The sequence below is a fragment of the Gastrolobium bilobum genome, unplaced genomic scaffold (genome assembly GCF_033153095.1).
Source record: "Gastrolobium bilobum isolate Gb01-03AN ecotype WA unplaced genomic scaffold, APGP_CSIRO_Gbil_v1 utg14888, whole genome shotgun sequence".
Classification (NCBI taxonomy): domain Eukaryota; kingdom Viridiplantae; phylum Streptophyta; class Magnoliopsida; order Fabales; family Fabaceae; genus Gastrolobium; species Gastrolobium bilobum.
In genome coordinates this window covers 80,754-98,878 of record NW_026895268.1, presented here as the reverse complement: position 1 = coordinate 98,878, position 18,125 = coordinate 80,754, and the positions used below count along the sequence as shown (strand labels likewise).

General features: G+C 35.0%; 1 protein-coding gene across 1 annotated transcript; it reads left to right on the top strand.

The window, feature by feature from the left end:
• Window positions 1-766: 766 nt before the first annotated feature.
• On the top strand, window positions 767-17,300 carry LOC133302886 (uncharacterized). The gene is made up of 13 exons (XM_061502703.1): window positions 767-1,065; window positions 1,168-1,317; window positions 1,578-1,748; window positions 2,367-2,510; window positions 2,878-2,983; window positions 3,106-3,254; window positions 3,406-3,531; window positions 6,723-6,866; window positions 7,131-7,218; window positions 8,893-9,266; window positions 9,929-10,252; window positions 16,511-16,741; window positions 16,898-17,300. Exons 1-13 carry the CDS (start codon window positions 859-861, stop codon window positions 17,030-17,032), a joined length of 2,349 nt encoding a protein of 782 aa, XP_061358687.1. The 5' UTR covers window positions 767-858; the 3' UTR covers window positions 17,033-17,300.
• The last annotated feature ends 825 nt before the right edge of the window (window positions 17,301-18,125 follow it).

The window sequence follows — 18,125 nt, the reverse complement described above, 5'->3', positions numbered from 1 at the left end:
GACATTTCAAAAAATGTAATACATTTTATTCAACACTTTTTGATATTCTTCGACATTTTAATTTTTCTTACACTCCAATAGGTATTGTAGACACTTAAAAAAATAATTAAAGATTGCATTGCATTACATTTTTTGTTCTAATTATTGCATTCGTTGTATTACGATTATCATTTTATTTAGTTTAATATAAATATTTGGAATATCTTATATTTCTTTGCAAAGTTGATGGATATTATAAGTTGAACTTCACTTTTTTTGTTAGATATAGTATACACTCCATAAATCAAAATTATTATTTAATATCAAAATGTGTCTTAATGTGTCAAAATTAAATATTTTTTAGAATTAACGTGTCAGAGTATCCTATTGTATTGTGTCACGTGTTGAAGTTCCATCACAAAAAAAAACTTAGGGTTCCATCATACAAACTCGATTAATTGTGTTATGATTTTTTTTATCTTAAAACTATTTTATAGATTTGTTAATGAAATAGGTGTTTTCATATATAAAAATAAAATTAAATAGGTGTTTTTTATTTTTTTTTGTGTTTTAAAAGTGAAAGATTAAAACACAAAATAAAAATAACTCAAATATATTCTCTAAGTTTGATTCTAAAAATAAAAAATAGTTGCAATTTTTAAAATCATTTTTACAAAACAAAGTTTATCAAATAGGTTTTTTAATATTTTGTTATGAAATTAAAAAACTATTTTTCAAATCAGTACTAGTACTACCGCTAAACCACATTGACACATGACCACTGCACAGTTAGCACCACAACCACCACTCACTCATAAACCTCTCTCTACTTTCTCTCTCTAAAAGGGAAGAGAAGAGAGAAAGAGAGACGGTTCCGCCATGGACGCGGCATCGCAGCTTGTCAACTTCAGAATCGATCATTTCCGTCGATCCTCTCCTTCCCACCGCCACAAGCTCCTTCCGCTTCGGCGACGGTCCAATCGTGTTTTTGCTGTCGCCGCTGAACCCAAACCTGCTCCAGCGAACACTGTCAACGGTTCATCATCGAGGTCCCCGTCTAATGGAACCGTCAACGGCGTCTCCACGGTAACTCTTCTGATCCTCATTTTGTCGAATTGTTTTTCACATCTTTGTTGTCCGTGGATTTCGATTGTTTCTTGTTTAACTGATGGAAATGTAATCTGACAGAGAATTGGAGATGTTTCGAAGGAGATTAAGAGGGTGAGGGCGCAAATGGAAGAGGACGAACAGTTGGCGACGCTCATGAGAGGTCTTCGGGGGCAGAATTTGAGTGATTCATTATTTGCTGAGGACGATGTTCAGCTACGTCTTGTTGAGGTGTCGAATTGAATTAATACTAACCTGAATAAATATTCTGATATTTTATTTTATTTTATTTTATTTTTTCGACGTTACTGTGAATTTCATATTATATTTCGTGTGGCTTCTATTTATGATGCATGAAGAATATTCATTAGCGTCAACTTTTTTTTTTTTTTTTTTTTTTGAAGTATCTTTTTTAGTGTGGTTGTTGATTTTCAGTATGAAAATAACTAAATAAGGATTGTAATGGAATTTGGTATTTTGCACCTGTGTAGGTAGATGAAAGTAGTGAGTTTTTGCCTTTGGTGTATGATCCTGCCAGCATTTCTGCATATTGGGGAAAACGTCCACGCGCTGTAGCAACACGCATTGTGCAGTTATTATCTGTTGCTGGAGGTTTTCTTTCGCGCATTGCCTGGGATGTGATTAACAAGAAGGTTAAGGAGGTAATTCTTCAATGTCCCGAAAGATTAAGCAGCTTAACTGCATTCTTGATGTGGTTGTTGTTGTTATTGGTCCCCCCTGGTTTTCTGTTTCTTATCAAGCATACTTCGGAATTAGTTTTCATTTTTTGAAAGAGAAGTTTTTTTTTTTTTTTTTTGATAACAGAAAGAGAAGTTTTATTTGTAAGAAATCCTCCAAAACAGATGATCTAGGAACAAGAAACAAAAAAAAAAGGAAAAGAAAAAATAGGTATATGTATACAAGAATTTTTCTAGTTTTCAAATAGGTATAATCTCTAATAAATGTAGTATATTCTGTATCGATAAATATATTATATTAAAACATAATTAGTAAATTATGTAAGCATTATTGTAAATTTTTAGTTATCTATCTAAATAATAGATAAATAAATAAATAAATAGATAAGGCTGTATGCAGAGGTATTGTTATTGTATATATAAAGTGTTCTAGTTAGCTTATGGCTTGAGCTTGTCCTATGGAAAAATATATAAGGTTCTTATGGAATTAGTACAAGTTTCTTTATATTTCAAATTCATTGTTCAAAATGCAATTTTTGAGATTACAATGTCATTGTTCTTCTTTGCTCTTTCCATAACCAGAATGAAGTTGCTAGGGCTATTGAATTACGTGAAATTGTGACATCTCTGGGTCCAGCATACATAAAACTTGGGCAAGCATTGAGCATTCGACCTGATATACTGTCACCTGCAGCAATGACGGAGCTGCAGAAGCTTTGTGATAAAGTGAGCTAGTTGCACGGTCTCCCTTTTCTTGTATTCTCTCTTCTGCATATGCCATTGTTTCCATTTTGAAATTTCTTTATTCAATTCGAGCAGCATAAAAACAAAATATTTAATATTTCTCATTTCAGAAAATTAAAACATTGTTGGACTGGTTGCACATTTAATATTTATGTTCTGATTTCTGAAACAACTTACTGCATTTCTTTTTGTTACCTTATACATTAAAATTGCGTTCTGACGTACTGTAAATATTGAATATTATTAGCATTCGCACAATTACATTTTGATTTCTGATATTGCAAGTTATTAATTTTGCTGAGGTTCCTTTGTTCTTGATGGGGTTGGGGGGATTCCATAAAATGTGAAGGTTCCTTCATATCCAGATGATGTGGCTATGGCTCTAATTGAGGAGGAGCTTGGTCAGCCATGGCAAAAAGTCTATTCTGAATTATCATCTTCTCCCATTGCTGCTGGTAGCTCTCCAGACAACCAGTTAGATATATTACTTTCTTAGTAGAAAAGTATAGTCTCTCTTTGCTGTTTTTTTTAAGTTAATTAATAAACAGATATTTATTTTTCTGTGAAATCTATGCAGCATCTCTTGGACAGGTATATAAGGGCCGCCTAATGGAAAATGGAGATTTGGTGGCTGTTAAAGTGCAAAGACCTTTTGTTCTTGAAACAGTTACAATTGATTTATTCGTTATTAGGAACCTGGGTTTGGCTCTTCGAAAGTTTCCTCAGGCAAGTTAAATTCGTGTGAGGAGAGACTTGAAGTCATATCATTGTATTTAATTAATATGAACTTATGGCAGTAACATTGGTGATCCAAAATTAATTACTCATGATAAATGTCCTCCTCTCAACAAACTACATTTTACCTTTCATTTTTTAGGTCTCCATAGATGTGGTTGGGTTGGTTGATGAGTGGGCTGCCCGATTTTTTGAGGAGTTAGACTATGTGAATGAAGGTGAAAATGGAAATCGTTTTGCTGAAATGATGAGGAAAGACCTACCGCAGGTGAGTCTGATCTTTTTTGATTACTTATCTTTTTTTACCACCTTTTAATCACATATTAAGCATGTGTGGTTTTTCCACAATCTGGGTTTGGTTTTATTAAACTTCAATATATGGTAAATCAGATGTTGATAGGAGAGGCAACAATTCTCTTTGCTAGGCTTGCAAGTTACGACAAAAATCCTAGCTCACTGGATCATCTTACTTAATATAAACTGCAGTAGTCCAAAGGAAATTTTTTATAATTCCATGAAATTCTGATGCAACTTCTACTAAAGCAAGAGGAAGAATAGAGATATGTAATTTAGATGGATGACCTTTTTTTTTAGCGTCAGATGGCTGACCTTTAATAATGCGAGTTAATGGCAGAATAAAAAAGACCCTTCTGACAATCCAAATTTTTATTAACTTTCTTGCACTAGGGAGAAAACTAGAAGTCAGTTGTCTTTTAGAATGGGACTTGAGAAGGGAAGAAGTTTATTCAAAATCTTAACTTCCCAATTGTTGTGTGCAAATAACAACAATAACTCATGCAAGTGCACTTGTCATCAACAAGTAATATATGACGAGTACGAGTATCATCCCACAGAGAAAATTAACAAGGATGCGCAATGTAAAAAGTTAAACTAGTGGTTGCTTGTATAATTAAGTAAAAGCAATTCATATATATGGTTTGGTGAAAGGATGAATATGTAAAGCAGTAATCTAGTCAAAACAAACACTGAGTAATAAGATTTGATTAAAGAGACAGAGAATGAAAGGATTGGAATTTGGATGTCAATTTCCCCATTACTTCTACTATCAACAGTAGTCAATCAGCTAACGAGAACACTAGTTTTATACAAGATTTTTCTGACAATGCTGTATAGTAATATTTTTTTTTTTTTGAAAAACAGTATAATCATATTTCGATCTCAGTATATCCCTATGTGCAATGTAAAATCTGAGATTAAGATAACATAAGTTCCAAAGGGTTGTGTGAGGTAAATCCATCCCTGAAATTTACTAAATTGATTAAGTTCAACATAACCCAATCAACTCACACTCAATGTTAACATCAACAACATCTTTATCCCAAATTAGTTGGGGTCTGTGGTAGATGAACCCGAATGAAATGTATGAAAACTTTGAGAAAAAGATAAAAATAAAATTTAAGTATATATATATAAAGCAGTAGACAATTAAATATAAATAAATTAAAATAAAATAAAAATAAAGATATTTAGGAGGACAAAAAAGAATAAGAAAGCAGGAAATAAAAAATAAATAAATTAAATATAAGGAAAAAAGAAAAAAGAAAAACACATAAATAAAATAATAAGAGAAAAAGATTGAAAAGAAGAAAGAAATAAAAGAAAAGAAGGAAAAAAAGAAAGAAAGGGATATAAAGAGGAAAATGATTTGAAAGAGACAATCTGGAACATAGGAATAAAAACAGGTCTAACCCTCTACCATTCTTATAGCTTTTCTCCAATCCGTCCTAAGACACACCGTCTGCCAATCTATATCCTACTCTATTAAGTCTTGTTTTATTACCTTTCCCCAAGTAAGTTTTGGTCTACCTCTACCTCTCTCTGTATCAAGCTCTTGATAACAAACTTTTGTTCTTACGGGAGCATCCAAGGACCTTCTCAATACGTGTTCAGACCACCTCAATCTATGTTCTTTCATCTTTTTAGCCATCAGTACTACTTATACCTTTCTTCGAATATCTTTATTTCTTATCTTATCTATCCTCGTATAACTACACATCCACCTTAACATCCTCATTTCCGCTACTCTCATTTTATGCTCATGTTGCCTATGTGTTGGCCAACATTCAACTCCATACAATATTGCAGGCCTTACTGTTGTTCTATAGAATTTTTCTTTTAGCCTAAAGGGGACTTTGCAATCACACAAGAACCCAAATGCACCACGCCATTTCATCCACCATGCTCTGATTCTATGATTTACTGCCTCGTCAATCTCTCCATTTTTTTGCAAAATTGATCCCATATATCTAAAAGCATCTTTCTTGAGTATTTGTTGTCCTAGTAGATGCACAAAATCTTGATCTCTATCTCTTGCCAGAGAAAACTCACACTTCATATATTCAGTCTTGCTCCGGCGTAATGAATATCATTTAGACTCCAACGTGCTTCTCCATAATTCTAATTTTCTATTACCACCAGCCTTGGTCTCATCAATAAGCATAATATCATCTGCAAAAAGCATACACCATGACACTTCTTTTTGAATATCTTTTGTTAGTTCATCCATAACTAAGGCAAAGAGATAAGGACTTAGTGCAGAACTTTGGTGCACACCTACTGTGGTAGGAAAATAACTTGATGTTCCATTACAAGCTTTCACACATGTAATAGCACCATCATACATATCCTTCATTGCATCTACATACTTTAATGACACTTTTTTCTTCTCAAGAAGCCATCATAAAAATTTTCTTGGAACTCTATCGTATGTCTTCTCAAGATCTATAAACACCATATGTAAGTCTTTCTTCTTTTCTCGATATCTTTCTATTAATTGTCGCATCAAGAAAATGGCTTCCATAGCATAAATCATTGTTTTGATTACTTTATAGCAAATCAAAACCACATAAATTTGCTCATAAATGAGCAGTGAATAAACAAAGCCTTGCAAGAAATACAATATTAAGTAAACTGATTGAAATTGTTTGCAAAAGTCAAGCATTCAAGGTCCATGTTACAACAATGTGTACTTTATCCACCCTAATGGATTATATTGCTTTTTATGACTGGCTTCATATCTACTAATGAACTAGGCACTGGTTGTAGATGCCTAATGACAATATGATCAGACTGAGAATATTAGGCTAGATTTTCTGGCATGAAGTTACAAATCTATTGCAACTAATAGATGTTTAGCTTATAAATTCTTGTTTATATGTTACATCTTTTCATCAAAATCTACAAATAGTGTCTGATGACATTTGAAGAATTAAGTTAATTAAAGTTTGTGGGGATAACATGCTTGTCAAAACTTCATTATCTTTGAGAATTGTCAACAGCAGCATTAACATTACATTTATCCCACACTAGTTGGGGTTGGCGGTTAATGAATAAAAAATAAATAAATAAAATAAAAGGAAGAATAGATTGAAGGAAAAAAAAAAATATGAATAGTCACGAGGAGAATTTGCTTGCTTCTTCTGAAGGTTTTAGTTTCAGGTTGTCATACCAAGAACCTACAGTAAATATACATCAAGGAGGGTTCTTACTACAGAATGGATTGATGGAGAGAAGCTGTCACAGAGCACAGAAAGTGATGTTGGAGAGTTGGTTAATGTTGGAGTCATCTGCTATCTAAAACAGGTAGTTTTTGTGCTCTCGGTTGGCATCACTACATTAGAATCAATGAGCTTTCCGCTAACATTTCTTTTAAATGCAGTATTGCGTATCATCCATCTTATGTATGGATTTTTTGTCTGAAAATTTTGTCTTCCAAATGTGTATTGTATTTTATTGTGGTCATTAGATGTTTGCCAGACAGTATTGTCTTCCAAGAAAATATTGATATATAACAAATAAATTCTGACTGAACTATTTTTTTATTAATTTATTTTCATTTTATTTCAGCTGCTTGATACTGGATTTTTTCATGCTGATCCACACCCAGGGAATTTAATCCGCACTCCTGATGGAAAACTTGCCATACTTGACTTTGGTAAATGTCAATTTTGTTTTAGTATGCAGTGAAATATTGAATGTTTGTAGATTGTTTTTTCCTCGTGATCAGGAGAGACATAAATATAACTTTTGTTTCTTTTTTTTTACAGTGTTTGGTTTATTGTTCTGAATCTGATAATATTTGTTGTCAAATGAAGTATTTTAGGGAAATATGATTAATTTCTGCATATTTCAATATAGAATTACAAAGAGGAACTTTTTAGGGTTAATTACTCTCCCCTCCTCTAGGAGATTAATATTTGATACACTTCAGTCCATTTTAATGTAAATGAGCCTCTCATGGATAGTTCACAACTCCCAGCGTCAACAGCAGCTAGTTTTGAATCTTTACTATTGACCTTAGGACTTTAGAAAGATTAAATGAAAATTTTGGATGAAGTTTTAAGCTGATACATTTCATCTTCTAAAGTCTCAAAGTTTGACTGCTGGTGTTCAAAATTACCCGGCTGTGACACTAAGAGTCAGAGAGAGAGAAAAAAAAAAAGCTCCTGGGAGGCTCGTATAGTTGTTCATCCCCATTAAGAGGGCCATTTACATAAAAATGGATTGAAGTATTTGCTTTGTCTTAGGAGAGGGGAGTGTAATTCATCCGTTTTTATAGCACCATACAATGAATGCAAAAAATATTTGCTTTGTCATTGTTAGACTGGTTGAACTGGTTAAACCAGTGGGCAGAAAAGATTTAGAATATCTGAAAAAATAAATTTATCTGAGATGAAGTCTTAAATATTCTTTGTATGAGATAAAGCATAATATATTCTTATTTATTGATAAAATATACGTTGAAATATAAATTAATTCTAATAATATATAAATGCATATATTTGTTGAGATATATAAAACCATTAATGTAGCCTCACCCAACAGTTTAAGCTTTTGGGTTGAATTGGTACTTTACATGGTATCAGAGCCTCGTGTCCCGAGTTCGATCCTCACTGCCCCCCACTTCTTTCTAGTTGAATTTCTTTCTTCGCACAGGTAGGTGGGCCTGTGCATTGTCCACCCTTCAAGCCTCAAGCCCAGTGGGCTCTCGTGTGAGGGGGCGTGTTGAGATATATAAAACCATTAATGTAGTCTCACTCAAGAGCTTAAGCTGTTGAGTTGAATTGGTTCTTTACAATATTTAAAGCCAGAAACTTTCAACCAAAAAAAAGAAGCTGAAAGCATTAGATGTTCAGTAAATAAAGTCTGATTTTTTGTTTTGATATTTTATAAAATTTAGAATATAATTTAAATGTGGGAATGGTGAGAATTATAATTGTATTTTTTTCACCATACTTCTCCAAATATAAAACAAAATTGCTCTCATTAGTTAATGCTGAAATTTAACTCATGTTGTGGTTCACCCAAAAGAATTATTTTTGTGGAAAATTTAATTTGCAGTTTTTCTTTTAACCCCTGCTTTTTTTCTTCTTATATATGAATATAGTAGCTATCCTGTAATTGGAATCATGTCAAAATATTTGCGTACCATTTGGCGTATCTTTAAACAATTAGACAAGTGTGGTATGATGTGCTGTTGTTCTACAGAACGGTCCTGTTGTCATGATCAAGTATATTGCTTTTTCCTTGATGCTACTCTTCTTTAAATACTTCTGTTCCAATATTCTAATCATTGTGGTAAATGATGGAAGTCTTTTTTTGCATTCAGGGCTTGTTACAAAATTGACTGATGATCAAAAGTATGGAATGATTGAAGCAATTGCACATCTCATCCATCGGGACTACCCAGCTATTGTGAAAGACTTTGTTAAACTTGATTTCATTCCAGATGGCGTCAATTTGGAGCCTCTCTTACCAGTTCTGGCCAAGGTTTTTGATCAGGCCTTAGAAGGTGGAGGGGCGAAAAACATCAATTTTCAGGAGCTGGCATCAGATTTGGCTCAAATTACCTTTGATTATCCTTTTAGGATACCTCCATACTTTGCCCTTATAATTAGGGCTATCGGGGTTCTGGAAGGGATAGCTTTAGTTGGAAATCCCGATTTTGCCATTGTTGATGAGGCCTATCCATATATTGCGCAGGTATAATAGTTTGTGGAATTTATTTTTTACCTGTTTTCATTATCAATCAATATATTGGCTTGTATTCTTTACTAGCAGGTACATGTCACTGTTTTCTATGTAATTCATAACTGCTTATTTGCTTGAAAAATGAAAATTGAGTTGTACTTGGAGCAGATAAGATTAGCCATTGGTTTCGATAATAATGAACAGAATACAAAACTGCATAAAAGGAAAAATCAGCAAGATTTTGTTGGGCTACATGGTTAGATTTTATTATGCAGTGCATAAAAATGAAGCCAACGGCATTTGGATTGGACAAAATTTCTGTTTAGTGCCTGGAAATAAAGGGGGGGACATTGTTTAAATTTGAATTGTTCCAGTTTTAGAGGAGGGTACACGAGGGAGGAATAACAAGTTTTGAATTTTGGACACAATTTCTCCCAGCCTTTCTGCTTTGTGGAATAAACCCTACTCTCCAGCGGATTCTTTTACAACCATCATTCTTGACAAGTTTTGAATTATTTTCAGTGACAAAAAAATGGATTTTGACAGTCTGATTAATAGCTTTGAACAATGAATTACTAGGGTTTTGCATTACCACACTGGTAACTGGCTTCTGCTATTACTCTATTTAGATTCTTCTAAGTAATCTAAGTTGATGTTATCATGTTCTCTGATAGAGGCTTCTGACGGATGAATCCCCTCGGCTAAGGAATGCTCTACGTTACACTATATATGGAAAATCTGGAGTTTTTGATGCTGAAAGATTTATTGATGTCATGCAAGCCTTCGAGAATTTTATTACTGCTGCCAGAAGTGGTGGTGGGGAGAATTTGAATGGGAGTATGGCTGATCTTGGGATCCTTACTAATCAGTCAGAATATCTCTTGCCTGGATTCCAGTCTGTTATGCCACAACCACTGAAGCCAGTGCAAACAAGGGCAGCTTTAGGGTTTTTGCTGTCTGATAGGGGGAATTTTTTCCGAGAATTTCTTCTTGACGAGGTACTTTCTAGAAGAACTGAAGAAGCTTTTATATATTGTTAATTCTCAGTGTTGTTAAATATAACTTGCTATCTTATTTACTTTGAATGTCTTTCTAGATGCAAAAAGGAATTCAGTTAATCAACCCTTTTCATGAAAGTACTAAGTTTCCCATCCTCCTCAACTTTTTCATATTATTGTTTGTTTAACTAGTCCTATGACAGATATAATAGTAGGAATCTGTTGAGTTTTTTTGATTTGACCTGTGACCATGTTTATCTAGTAACGATATATCCTAGTTGAGGCATATGCCTGCATCAAGAACTTGAGAGGCATATATTGAAGCCAATGGATGTTCCGTACTTACTCTAATTTAGTAATTGGTAAAAGTAAGATTGTCTCCCCTTTGACACTGGTGTGGTGATCATTTTGGGTGGTTCCAATCCAGACTGTTCTTGACTTTCTTACTACCCACATTTTTCAATTGAATTGAACTCAGCAACTACAGTGGCACAGTAATGAAGTTTTATACTTAATATGAAATGTATTTCTTAGTTATGGGTCAATAATGAGTTTTTTAACGTGATGGGGAGTAGTGTTATTATAACTTTCTCTTTGACTTTTTTGTGTCTGGTTACGTGAGGCATTTGAATTTTTAATTCATACGATTTTATATTGTTGAAAAGCTTAATGTGTAAAATAATGTACGAGTTCCTACAAATGTGTATATGCCTCAGTACTTATTAACATATCAATTTGAAATTTCATGAATAATCTGGTGATAAGTTGAGCTCAGGCTCTTTAATAGCTGCTTAAGTTATACTGGACAAAACTCCATCCCTCGCTTACACCACTGAAGTTCACCACAAAAAGGGAAAGAATTGAAAACAAGTGAGAATAGAAAATTTTAGGGATTATGGTTGTTCTTGATTATTAATAGGCTTTTTGACTCCCTTGGCAGCATGAGAACATGAACAAGATTAGCTAGCCCTTTATATACCAAATTACCAATCACTTTAGCAAGCTTTTTATGGTCTTCTAGTATGTAACACATTTGAGCTATGTAATGACTGAATGATGCTTCAGATCTGATGCCTGCCACAAAAATTGACCGCATATATTTTGAGGATAGGTTATTCTACTTATCCTTTTTTCATGCTTACCTTTCCTATCACACTTCAACACCATTAGATCAGAATCTCAACTAACTCTTATCATTTCTCTCTCTTTTTGAGATTTTGATCTAACGGGGTTGGAGAGTGGTAAGTAAGGTAGGCATGAAAAAAAGGTAGGTAAAATAATCTATCCTTTTATTTTGATTCTCAATTGGGGAACCTCTAATGTTGTATGGGATGCAGGTATGACTTGATAGTTTATTCACCATGGATAAAGTGATCCTTAAGGAGAGAAAAAAAGGGAGGGGGGCACTCTAGAATAGGGATTAGAGGTGGCAATACGGGTCAACCCGACACGACACGACACATTTTCGACCCGTACACTATTTGACACGACCCGTTTTGTAAACGGGTCACAAAACACAAACCCTGACACGACCCGTTGCGGGTCACGGGTCGACACGATACGACCCGCAAAATTTAAAATTTAAAAAAAAAGTGATATTTTTTGAAAAATAAATAAATTAAAAACAATAAAAAAAAAAAAAGATTAGCTTGTGTTTTTTGAGATTTTTAGTTCCTTCTATTCTTTTCTATACTAAACAATGACTATATATATCAATATATAAATGAATAAAAATAATAAAATAATAAAATATTTAATTAAAAAATAAAAAAATGACACTGTGCGGGTTGACACGCGAACCCGCGGGTTGACACGTGACCCGACACGAAAAAAAACGGGTCACATTTACACAACCCTGACACGACACGTCCTGACCCGCGGGTTGACACGACACGTGATTTGGCGGGTCGGGTCACGGGTCAACCCGCGGGTCAATACCTGTATTGCCACCCCTAATAGGGATGAACATGGGTCGACCCGAACCGGATTTTTTGAAGAACCAAATTGTTTTTTAAAATCGAACCGGTTCGATTTGATTTAAAACTGGTTCGAACCGGTTCGACCTGAACCGATTATGAACTGGTTTTGAACCAGTTTCGAATTAGAACCATTTTCGAACCAGTTCCGAACCGGTTGCAAGGACTGAATGTCATAGTATACAACCCTCTCTGCCACTTCCACACCTTTCCGTTGCCAAACCATCTCTGCCACTGTAAAGAACCTTGGGATACACCACCCCAAAAGCTAGCTCAAGGGGTGGGAGTGCCCAAAGCCTTATAAACTCCACATTAGTTGCTTATACAACCAATGTGGGACTATATATCTCAACACGCCCCCTCACACAAGAGCCCTTTGGGCTTGAAGCGTGGATTATGCACAGGCCCAATTTTTGGTTTACCTTTTGTGCTTTTTGTTTTTAATTCCACATTAAAGTGGGGGACGGTGAGGCTCTGATACCATGTAAAGAACCTTGGGATATGGTATCAGAGCAGGTTGGTCCTGAGAAAACTCGGCCACCACAACCACCGTCAAACCGGAAGCACAACGCCGGAAAACTCAACCTCCAACCATTATTAAGGTTATTTTCCCTTCCTACAAAGTCCCAAGAGCAAAGTAAGGCTACCAATCACTGTAGAAGGCAAAATCCCAGCTTTCCACCGCCGTCAGCCACCGTCAGCAGCCGTCGGAAAATTTTTCCGGCGACATTTCCGACCAAGATCCGCAACATTCGAAACAGAAGGAGCCGATCTACAAGTTTCAAGAAGGACCATCGGATTCTGCTGAGCCACGCGCCCCCACGCGCTAGAGAAAGGACGGAGCGTCCGCCCTACGCGTTACCACACGCAGCCATGTTGATTGAAAGTAAATTTCCATCCAGCAATGTTGCTCAACAAGGTATAGCGTTCCATGTTGATAATAGTAGTCGATGGATTCTTGATTCAGGGGCTTCAGATCATATGACAGGTAATGCAACCTTATTTTGTTCTTATACCCCTTACTATCAACAATCATGAATAAGAACAGCAGATGACAACTTCTCTACTATTGCTGGAAAAAGATCCATTAAACTTTCTGAACACATTACTTTGAACTCAGTCCTTCATGTTCCCTCTCTTACTTGTAACCTTATCTCTATCAGCAAACTTACGTCTGAGTTACATTGTGTTGCCAAGTTTTCTGTCAATGCTTGTGTTTTCCAGGAACAGGATTCGAGGCTGATGATTGGCAGTGCTAGAGAGGAAGAAGGACTTTATTATTTAGAAAAAGATTCTTGTGAAGGAAAAATTTTTGTGAACCACTCGGTATGTTTGTCTGATGATTGTAATGATGTTTTGTTGTGGCATCGTCGGTTAGGACACCCAAATTTCATTTATCTTCAGAAGTTGTTCCCAAGCTTATTTATCAATAAAAATCCCAGTTCTTTTTCTTGTGATATTTGTCAGCTTGTAAAACATTCTCGTGTTTCTTATCCTCCTAGAGTCCATCATGATTCTTCTCCATTTACCTTGATTCATAGTGATATATGGGGTCCAGCCCGTGAAAAAATTATCTCTGGTGCTCGTTGGTTTATAACTTTCATAGATGATCACTCTAGGGTATGTTGGGTATACCTTCTAAAGGATAAGTCTGACGCTGCATCCATTTTTAAAAACTTTCATGCTATGGTTCAAACTCATTTCCAGACCTCTATCCAAATTCTTCGAACTGACAATGGTACTGAATATTTTAATTCTGTTCTTGGAAACTATCTCAGCCAGCATGGTATTCTTCATCAAAGTTCTTGTCCTAACACCCCTCAACAAAATGGGGTGGCTGAAAGAAGAAATAGACATCTGCTTGAAGTTGCTCGAGCTCTAATGTTTACCATGCATGTCCTTAAATATTTGTGGGGGGAAGCTGTCTTGACTGCAGCATACCTCATCAATCGGATGCCTTCTCGTGTCCTAAATTTTCAATCTCCTGTATCTTGTCTTACCCACACCTTTCCTTCTTTCCGGGCTCATTCTTCCCTTCCTCCCAAGTTGTTTGGCTGTGTGGCTTTTGTACATGTTCCTCCCCATCAAAGGTCCAAGCTCGATCCTAAGTCCATTAAATGTGTCTTCGTAGGAATCCTCCTAACCAAAAGGGCTATAAGTGTTACTCATCTTCACTTCGTAAGGTCTTTGTTTCTATGGATGTCACATTTGATGAGAGACAATCTTTTTTTCCTTCGACTTCTCTTCAGGGGGAGTCTATTGGGGTTGATGAAGATAAGTCTTGGAAACCAAATGATTCTGTTGTTTTGCCTTTGCCGTTAGAGACAGGGGGAGTCATTATGCAAAAGACAGGGGGAGTTAATGTGTCAGATAGTGGAGATCCTCCCGGGAAATGGGGAAAGTTTTACAGCAGGCGAGAATCACCTCAGGAGCCTCTAGACTGCCAGGATTCTGACTCGAGTCTTAGTTCCAGCAACACTGATACAGCCAACCTAGATGTGCCTATTGTTCTCCGAAAAGGTACTAGATCTTGTACTGCTTATCCTATTTCTCATCATATCACATATGAAAAGTTGTCCCCAGGTTTTCGTGCTTTCATCACTATGTTAGACAGTACAAAAATACCAAAAAATATCCAAGAAGCACTTGATGATCCAAAATGGAGGAATGCAGTCTTTGAAGAAATGGATGCACTCAACAAAAATGGAACTTGGGAGTCTGTAGCATTACCCAGAGGAAAGAAAACAGTAGGTTGCAAGTGGGTGTGTTCACAATAAAGTTTAATGCAGATAACAACATCAACAAGTATAAGGCCAGACTGGTTGCTAAGGGATTCACTCAAACTCATGGGATAGACTATCAAGAGACATTTGCCCCTGTTGCCAAGCTTAATACTATCCGAGTTCTTTTATCACTTGCTGCGAATCTTGGTTGGCCCTTGCAACAATTAGATGTAAAGAACCTTGGGATACACCACCCCAAAAGCTAGCTCAAGGGGTGAGAGTGCCCAAAGCCTTATAAACTCCACATTAGTTGCTTATACAACCAATGTGGGATTATATATCTCAACAGCCACCTCTCGTGCGGACTGCACTACCTATGATAAAGCGAGTGGATCTCCAGTAGCCAGATTTGGATCTGATGATGGGTCGACCTTTGTAGCCAGCAGCACCATCAACATGAACATTGCTATCCACAACCAGAGAAACTTGTATCGCAACGTCGTCGCTTTGGGTGGACACCGCCATTAATTAACATGCGTATTCTATTCTCTTTATTAGCTTAGGCACCGCCATTAACCAGGATGATTGAAAGAAGAAACAAAGTAACAAATAGTATTGCGGTTATTTTAAATATATTTTAACCAGAGGATAAGTAGCATTCGAACTCTGGAAACCACAAAAGTCAGAAACAAAACAATTGGGAACATATAAATTTTGGTTATTTTGCACATCCCTACCCTAGAATACATTGCATATGCAAATATTTTCATAATATTTAATGCGATCATATAAATTTTATCTTCCTCTGTTAAATTTAATAAAAGTGTGGCAAATGATTATACTCAAATATGTTCCAAGAAATATTTTTCGAATACATCCTCTTAATCCTGATATTACTAAAGTTGTTGTACGTAACTTCTGTGGTAAAATTACAGAAGGTGGAATTACTCTAGCAAAAACAGAATAAATCAAAAAGTGTCTGAAATATGGCACCTAGAGTAGCTTAACTAGGAAGAAAAAAAAAGATGATTAGTGATGACTCTATGCTTGAATTGTTGTTTTTATAATGATCTTGATCAGATTGCTTTCATTATGTTTGTTTTTATGAGTTTTTTCATTTATTTTTTATTTTTTATTTGTTAAAATTGACTGCAAACGCATCTGTATGGCTGCTTCTACGCTGTCCTTGGTGCCACGGTTGTTTTTGGTCTTATGGCAGTGGCCGCCATACACTATTGGTAACACCCATACATATGTAGTCCGTAAGAGTCAGTCTTGGATTGTGGATGCCCCTTGCCTTGACAAGCCTCATGTCTTTGTCCCAAAATCATATATAATGTTTTCATCTAATTTACCTTTTGGTTTTCTTTTCTTGTATATTTCTCAAGTGATTTGTAGTATACTATAATGTGACTTCTTGTCTCAGTGAACCGGTGGCATGTTGATAGAAATTTGCTGTGTCCAAGTTATTGAAAGTTAATGCTAATTTCTCATTTCGGTGCTTTTGTGAAGTATACGGGTTTCTAAATATCTGACTCACTATTTCTGGTGGAAAGCAGATTGTTAAGGGCATTGATGCAGTAACAAGGGAACAACTGGTAAGAATAATGTCCTTACTAGGAATTCAGAATGCAACCCCTGTTTTCAGTATGGTACCTACTTTCGGACCCTTTAAGCCCGCGGCTCTTATACCCACCATAACTGAAGAGGATGAAGTTATACTGAACAATGTTCAGAAAGTGGTGGAGTTCTTGACTGCAGGAAGTTCGCTATCAAGGATATCTGGTCAGGTAATGACGAATTCACTTCTGAAAAGTCATACTTTATTTGGGTACACTTTTCTTAGCAACAGTTTTTTTCAACAAATAAGTACATGTTTATTTTTTTTTAGCTAAAAGGGTTCATAAACATTTATTGATATATTTATTTTTTGTGGATGGCCATAGGCATTGAATATTCCTCAGGTTATCCAAGAGCTTCTCCCAGTGTTGCCAGGCATCTCTATTAAGGTGCTTCCTGAGGTTATTAACAGATTATCTTCTCGGATATTAGCACGATTAATACGTGATACGTTTTTGTGACAGCATTCTGTGTACGTTACCTGCTTAAGGCCCCACAATTGTGTATATTTGACAGAATATACAAAACCACTATACGAGTATATATAGCTGCGCTGTCTGTAAGACATTCACTTTGCAGAAAAATCCCACGTGGTTGTCATGGATGTTACTCAGTGATATATACAGTGCAAGAAAATTGTCTTATATTAAGTGTATCTGAAAATGCCTTCATGTAAAATAAAAAAGTAGCCTCAAAATAATCATGAATTCTTAAGATCCCCTTTATGTTCTTCCCTTTGCATTCAATTATGAATCATTAGTTTGTTCTTCAAATAATTTATTGTAACATTTTAACCTAAGATTAAAATTTATAGAGATGTAAAGATTTGCGAAATATAATTCTCAAAATTAAAAAAAAAAAACCTTTTTTTAATTATGCTTAGAAAAATATATTTTAGCTTGGGTATAACTTAGAAAAATATGTGTAATGGATAGAGTTTATTATTTTATTTTACTTTTTTAGAACGTTAGCTTGCGAATTTTGATGTTATAGTATGGGTTTGCTTTGTCATGATTAGGAATATTATTATTATGCTCTACTATAATTTAGATCTATTTACTATCTTTTATAAAAATAAAGGGAAGAGAGATTTTGATAGATCAAGACAATAAGAAATTATCAAAATATAATTCTTCAGGAATTCTTTTCTTCTTTTTTGCGTCTTTTGTAACAGCTAAAAATAAAAGTAAAAAATTGTTCGTGATACTGTTCATTGACGCAGAAAGCATTGCAACAGCCAACAGCACCAAATTGGCGTAGAAAGCGCGAAAACATCAAATTGGTGCAGGAATCAGCAAAATGGCGCAAGATGTACATAAAACTAAAAAGCGTATAAAATTTGACACTGTTATTAATAACAGAGTTAAAATTAAAAATAAGTAAATAAAATAAATAATAATAATATATAAAAATAAGAAAATAAATATTAAAATAAAACAGTATATATATATATATATATATATATATATATATATATAGAGAGAGAGAGAGAGAGAGAGAGAGAGAGAGAGAGAGAGAGAGAGAGCATAAATAAATATAACAATAGTTATACAT

Excerpts from the sequence above, each read along its gene's own strand:
- LOC133302886 (XM_061502703.1), top strand. The coding sequence starts at position 859 with ATGGACGCGGCATCGCAGCTTGTCAACTTCAGAATCGATCATTTCCGT. Across the intron at positions 1,318-1,577 it reads TTCAGCTACGTCTTGTTGAG|GTAGATGAAAGTAGTGAGTT; the intron begins GTGTCGAATTGA and ends GCACCTGTGTAG. Across the intron at positions 6,867-7,130 it reads TCATCTGCTATCTAAAACAG|CTGCTTGATACTGGATTTTT; the intron begins GTAGTTTTTGTG and ends ATTTTATTTCAG.